Source organism: Branchiostoma belcheri, unplaced genomic scaffold (genome assembly GCF_001625305.1).
Source record: "Branchiostoma belcheri isolate BF01 breed outbred unplaced genomic scaffold, Haploidv18h27 scaffold35, whole genome shotgun sequence".
NCBI classification, from domain to species: domain Eukaryota; kingdom Metazoa; phylum Chordata; class Leptocardii; order Amphioxiformes; family Branchiostomatidae; genus Branchiostoma; species Branchiostoma belcheri.
The window spans coordinates 724,746-731,785 of NW_017803965.1; the positions used below are offsets into that span (position 1 = coordinate 724,746).

At 38.4% G+C, this 7,040-nt stretch overlaps 2 protein-coding genes across 2 annotated transcripts in view; both read left to right on the top strand.

The window, feature by feature from the left end:
• The first annotated feature begins 132 nt into the window (after nt 1-132).
• On the top strand, nt 133-5,062 carry LOC109475858 (single-strand selective monofunctional uracil DNA glycosylase-like). Its single transcript, XM_019776664.1, is given in 4 exon segments — nt 133-164; nt 1,775-2,511; nt 3,248-3,457; nt 3,459-5,062. Coding segments are annotated over 3 exon segments (1,239 nt in total). The 5' UTR covers nt 133-164; nt 1,775-1,812; the 3' UTR covers nt 3,789-5,062.
• The window catches only part of LOC109475758, an 8,408-nt gene continuing 1,548 nt past the window's right edge, over nt 181-7,040 (top strand). The window contains exon 1 of the mRNA XM_019776518.1: nt 181-249. The gene's annotated coding sequence lies outside the window, so the exon portion shown is untranslated. The remainder of the gene's footprint in view (nt 250-7,040) is intronic.

The following is a 7,040-nucleotide window of genomic DNA, read 5'->3' on the forward strand; positions in this document are numbered from 1 at the left end:
GAAAGTTCAAGCCGGAAGAGGAGGAGCCGTTGACCGGAAATAACACAACGTCATCATCAATTCTAGAAAACCTCGTTTGATTGGCTAACATAGTCTCAGGTAACCAATCAAAATATCTCTTACAAATAGCGTCCTAGCTCTGGAGGGTGGGAGGGTACAGTGAGGTAGGAACAGAATTTACACAATATTTTCATCCAATTTTAACCAAACTAGTCAAGTAAAGGACCTAATTTATGATTCCTACTTTTGGTAAGAATATTTCTATCTATTTGAAGAGATTTATGACAATGATGTACACGAAGAATAGGGATGTTATATGTCGATTTGATAGGGGGAGGGGTGCAAAAATACCGTCTCTCAACCACTCTTGTTTTTGTTTTGATTACGCAGATGGTATTTAATTTGCGTCAATGACATTGCCTTAATAATTTACATACAGGTTTTGTGATGTTGGTGCTGTTTTGAAATATACCAGTTGGACTTGAAAATTCATATTTCATTACCACGAGAGTTATAATTTAAAAATCCACGTGTTATGTGTCATAATAATATGCCCTTGATATATATCGATATGCCAGGTTATTTTGCATATTTACGTGTATCTTGATAACGTAACGCTTTATAATTTTTTAAACAATGTCGTGGTTTTAGCAAAATTTTGTTGATATGAGAATTTTATTGATCAAAATGCACATAGTAAAAGAGCACTATGAAATGCCAATTTGGCTAGCCCAACCATTTACATGTCTTGATCTTGATGTAGTACTGCGTAACACCCCTCAGTTGGGGTCAAACACGCAGGGGGGGGGGTGCGCAGCGCTCTAAATACTCCTCAGGTGTAGCAGAACAGCTTCCTTAAACTTGTCGGCCTCTGGTATTTCTGGTAAGGCCTGCGGAAGCTCGTTCCAGTCTCTAACAGTCCGTGGGAAATACGAATACCTATAGCAATCCTTGTGGAATGTAGCTATCACATTTTCGAAGACCGACATGTGTATTCAGAGTATTTGTTAGATTTTTTGTCATTTTTATTCATGAAAAATGCAAATCTGCCTGCTGACCACTTCCTATTGAGGTCTTGAGGAAAGAGGTCAGGATCAGACAAAGTAAGCACCTCAGCAGAACGTATTGCGTTTGCACGAAACCCTGATTTTTCACGGTTTTCATTGGCTGTTTGGTCAACGTTGCATTAAAAAAAATTTAATTTTGCCTGTTGCAGAGGGTATCTTTTCTGTCATAACATTTGAAAACTACAACAAGGGATGTTAACCTTATATGACCTTATATGAGATGCCAAAGCGCTATGCACAATACATTACAGGTTTTGAGCAGGTGCAGTACGTTCTGCTGACATGCTGACAAGGTAAATGTCAACAAAGTTCTTTCGAATCCATAAACATAGTAGTGAGGGCTGAAAGCAAGAGCTGGAAAGCACACTAATGCCTACTCACCACTACACACTACATGTGTTGTAATCCGTGAAATGTCAATGGTAGTTATCGCAATTTTAAAATTATAACACAAAATGGTCTGTCTGCAAAGCTGGAACTCAATGCAATGCAACCATGCCCCCTTGTGAAAATGTTTAGTATTGCATCTCATCTTTCATACTGGGGTATTATTTTTATGTCTCCTAGGACATAAGTAGGATATAAGTGTTTTCTTAGAAAGTAGACGTGTGGCTTTGAAGACATCAAACAACATTACATAAAAGAAGTGTGACATGACTTTTGCAAGTTTCAAAAGCTGAAAAAGTTCTTTTCTCACATTTTTTCAGGTTGAAGAATTTTTGGTGTCTCCACTGGTGTTTTGAAGATGTCAGAGGAAGGTGGCTTCCCCTCGAAGCGACCACGCCTTGAAAGAGACAACACTTTAATTACAAACAATAACAGTGAATCAGATGTCCCATCGACCAGTGGGGTTGTAGTGGCTGGTTGTTCTACATCTCAGGAAGTGTGTAAACAAAGCCATTCTGTACCAAGAAACTGTGCTTTAGAGAGGGAGTCACCCATTGGTCAGCCTGTGCCAACATTATCCAATCAGGGTAATGCTGCCGAATCACCTGCCAATGAGGGACCAGGACAGAGTAGAGCAATGGGTATGACGGAGGGTGAAACAATACAACAAGTTGCTTCTCCTTCCTCAAGTCAAGATCACACTGAAGAGACCAATGAAAGCACTGTGACCCAGCCTTCAACAGCAAATGAAATCACAGACTCAGACAAAGCAGCCAATCAGAAACCAGGACAGCCAGCCAATGAGGTTACAGAATCACCTTTTGCAGAAGTTGTCACAGTGGACAGGTCCATTGCAATGAAATTCCTTCAGATTGAGGCAAACTTGTGCGAGACACTGAGACACCTCGTGTTTCGGGATCCGGTCACACATTTGTACAATCCTCTGGACTACGCACGTGAGACACACAAGGACTATGTCATGAAGTACTGCTGTTCTCACAAAGATGTGCTGTTCTTGGGGATGAACCCTGGTCCTTTTGGGATGGCACAGAATGGGGTAGGTGTGGGCAGGCATGGTACATGGATTTTCTCATTGGTCTTCCTTTTTTTTTTACTTCTGTTTGCAAAACTTAGGCCACACCGATTTGATTTGTTGGTTTTCAGATTTTATCAGAAAAAAATTAAGTGACAGGGTGAAAAAATAAAGAATGAAAACAGACCTAGGCATCCTATGATAGCCCCAAATGCTATGATAAGAGCCATGAAGTCAACATACCAGGATCAAACAATAAATTTCATTCAAACTTTTAATCAAACCACTGAATCAATAGATGGAAAACTGTAACAACTCTGAAGAGAAAGGATTTTCTCCAACTGTTGAAGTTTTTTTTTTTCAAATCGAAAAAAATGAAGCGGGGGATTCTGTGAACCAACAAATTAAATTGGTGTGGCCTGAGGTATAAAAAGTAATAACAATGACTTCTGAATAGTTTCTAAATTCTTAGTAGTGCAGGAAAAGTGCAGGAAAAGTTGTCTGGTGCAGGTAACTTTCAACATTATGCAGAAAAAAACTATCCCTGATGACTTTGATTTATGGGCATGCTTTTGTTTTTGACGTATCAGATTTTACTTGACTGTTGTCTACCTTTTGTTGCTTGACTATATGTAATCATGTCTTGTCCTGTGTAAGTATATGCTGGGCCCCGTTGGAAATCAGCTTCTACTAGCTGAATGGACTACCCAGCTGTTTTATGATGAAATAGATAAATGAATAAGTATGTGATCATTTCTAGGTTCCTTTTGGTGACACTACGTTTGTGAAGAACTTCCTGCAGATCAGTGGGAAGGTGAACCCCCCAGTTGTCCAGCACCCAAAACGACCCATCACCGGCCTGGACTGCACCCATAGCGAGGTGAGCGGCACTCGTTTCTGGGGCCTTTTCAGTTCGCTCTGCAAAACGCCCCAGAACTTCTTCCGGCGCTGTTTCGTGCACAACTACTGCCCCGCTCGTGTTCATGACCAAAACGGGGAAGAACGTCACCCCGCCGAGTTTGCACGTAACACAGCGAGAGCCATTGCTAAGCGCGTGCGACACCGCCCTGGTCGAGGTCATCCGATTGCTCCAGGTGAAAACGATCGTTGGCGTGGGAAGGTTCGCACAAGAGCGGGCTCAGTACGCGTTGAAAATGGCGGGGTTGAATATTCCAGTTTTGTTCATAATGCATCCGAGCCCTATCAACCCCCAGGCCAACAAAGGATGGGCTGCACAGATGATGGTTGAGTTTGAAGAGTTAGGCATTATGAGGTACCTAGTACCTACGTCTACAGGTTAGGCAGATAGGCAACCACTACACAAGCTTCATACTTGTTAGGCAGTAAGGTTAACTGTTTTACTGTCGAGGTTTCTCTTAATAGTCTTAGGCTTTATTCGGGACAGAGAAAAAATTAAAGGGATCAAATTTATGAAGATGAAGCCAAGTTTGGCTTATACTTATGTAAGCAATGATTATTTTAGTTTCTTGTAATATTGTTTTGTTTCATATTCTATATGATTATAGCCATTTTTATTTTATATATTCATTGATACTAAAGAAATATTTAATTCCTGTTGTTGACATCTTTATCATACATTTAAATATTTCAACGTCATACACATATGATAAGATTGTGTTTTTTCACCTATAACTTATTTCAGAACATGTGCTGGTTAAGAACCATGAATTTGACTTTACAAAAATCCTTATCAAATCACTAAGACAGAGAGAAAGATTTCTTCAATTTTTCCCCCAGACCTGTTTCATTGAAATGTTCGAATTCTTTCTTGTGAAACAGCAAAGTGTTCTCTAGAATGTAGCTTAAAAAACAGGTCCCAGGCCTCAGCACAGCTGGATATGAGGAGGTTGACTGTCCTCATAAACATGGCAGTCACCTTGACCCTTGTGGTGACCTCTGACCTCCGCATGTCAGAGAGAATTTTGCCGGAGATATATTTCAGCTGTACAGACTGTATTAGTCTCTTAGTCAGTTAGGCAGGATTGACAATGCACAGTCCAGGGCCTGACTAGTTAGTCACTTTCTTTCTACATACACTTCTAGATCTGATGTAGAAGAACTGTTACAAAAAGGCAAGGTCATAAAATTGTGTTTCAAAAGTTAACATCTTTGATAATGATTTCCCTTGTTGGAAAAATTTTGGTTGAATTGTGTTTACAATTGTTCAGCTGGTACCTGCATTGAATTGTAACAGTAAGATCTATCAGAGAATTATGTGGCCATGTTAGAGTACATACATGTACATGTGTATCACCGGCACTATATTGTCACAAAGCCTCATTGATGAAACATAAAAAAGCAGAATTATACCATCTTAGATAAATGTTTTGCAGAATGACATGTTTTGTCAAAAAAGATACCTACATTACCAACTTGAGGACAGACCTGGAGTCAAAATCAATTGTTTTCCTATCAAAGTGTACATGTACAAAAAAAAACTTAGGTTGATACTTAAAATTGATTTCTGTGAATTTTTGCTACCACTATATAACTCCATGTCGGAAAAGAATGACACCAAAAGTCATGCTCCTGTGTTATTATCAGATTGTTGCTGTTGTAAATGCTTGTGTATATGAATAAAGCATTGTATGATTCCATCGTTTTCTTTTTTCTTTTCTTACCGTCGCTCTAACCTGGATGCCATTGTACAAAATGTATTTGTATACTGTTGCTCCCAAAAAATTGTCACCAAACCAAAATGGTCTTACTATCTCCAGACTAATTTTGTAGAATTACTTGAGTTGAAGGAAAAAGTAGGACTCATCTTGACAGAACTAATGACTACTAGTATGTGAGAAAAGATAGATGCGATGAACTGATCCGTGTGCTAATAAAATGTGGCTGACCTTTCTTACACCATCACCTTCTCATGGCAAATGGCAGTGTTAAATCTTGTCTCTTTATATGTGTGCGGGGGAGTATTTGAGATTTTGGTGTTTCTTGAGAACCCCCCTCCCTTCCATACATGTAAGGCATCTTTCAATGTCCAATATGGTATGAAATCTTGGTTCTTGGTATCTGAAAAGCTTGGTTAAAGACTTTTATTTTTCAAAAAGTACGCAATGCCATGATAAAAACATTACATTTTACATTATAGATAATGCTTAATAGTAAACTATGATACTTGAATAAATGAATAGTTTGTATATCTGTTTTAATTTAGCTGCCGTAATCATAACTTGAGGTCTGACTGAAAAGAAATCAGAAGTCTAAGATCCAATAGAGCCTGGAGATCTGGTTTGACTGTAGTGTAGTCTCATCAACACATTCTATATCTGATGTCACATCGCAGGGCTCGAAATCCTTTTTTCTGCACACCTGCACTGGTCCAGGAAACATTGAAAACTACCTACCTGTACCAGGTAAATTTTACCTGAACCACTCAGAATTTAAGATTTAAAAGAATTATGGATCATTCTAAAACTCAGAACACAGAAAGCATTGTTATCATTTTTGAAACAAATGAAACATTGAAACTTTACTGTGGTTGAGCAGATTGTATCTTTCGCTCCTCCAAGATATGTAATCCCCAATACCTGGTCACAGAAATTGGTGCAAAGTTGCTAAAATTTAAAAGTTTTATTTTTGATTTAATCAAATCCTCTGTTGATCTACATGAAGTGTGATCATACATACCTTACAACATACAAAAATGTTCTCATCAGGCTAAATCTTTCTTTTTGTATGACTAACAACAAGATTTCCCAACTGTACAGTAAAGATTACTCTGGGATAAAGCAAGACTTTGGGGGCTTGTTGAAATTTCAATTCTTTTCCTGCCATCTTACAAACCCCGGGGATAGCTTTTGAGATACCGAGGAAGCATTTTTCTTCTGACAAACTCTGAGTCTGTGCCAAAAAACCTTGGCAGATGATGAAAGGGAAATGTAAGATAAAAAGATTGATATATTACAGGTTACTCTAACTGGAGGCACTGTGGCGTAACCTCTTGCCTTTCATTGAAAGGCCCATAGCAAAGGGTGACTACTATTCTGCTATAACATTTCTGTGTCCTGAAAAAAAAAGATAGAAAGTTGATTGATAAGAGTTGAGCAATATTGCTTTAGGCACGACATGAACTTTCTATGTATTCTAGATGATCCTTGGATGGGGACAGTTTAAAGCAACATATACAGTAACTACTTTTGCTTACAAATACAATATCAGGATTGTTTCAAGCATCTGTGTGTACAGTGAGTTTTTCTTACCTTCAGTGTAGTCATAAGACAATTTTTCTAAAATAGATATTCTCGTTATTCCTTTCCATTATTTATTTGAGGCTCTTTGCCCTTTATTTCATTTTTGGATTATTGTTCAGTAGTATATGTGGTGTGGATAAGATAAGAGAAAATACTCATCCTTTTTTTTAATGTAGTACATAGATTTTCTTTGTGAAAGAAAAAAAAATCAGGTTCCTTATATTTGCATGAGTGAGAAATGACATGCTTTATTGTGAAGCCGTCTGAAAGTGATAAGAGGAATCTGATCTTGTTTTACTACGCGTCCTTGTGCCCGACACGATGAAATCTTAT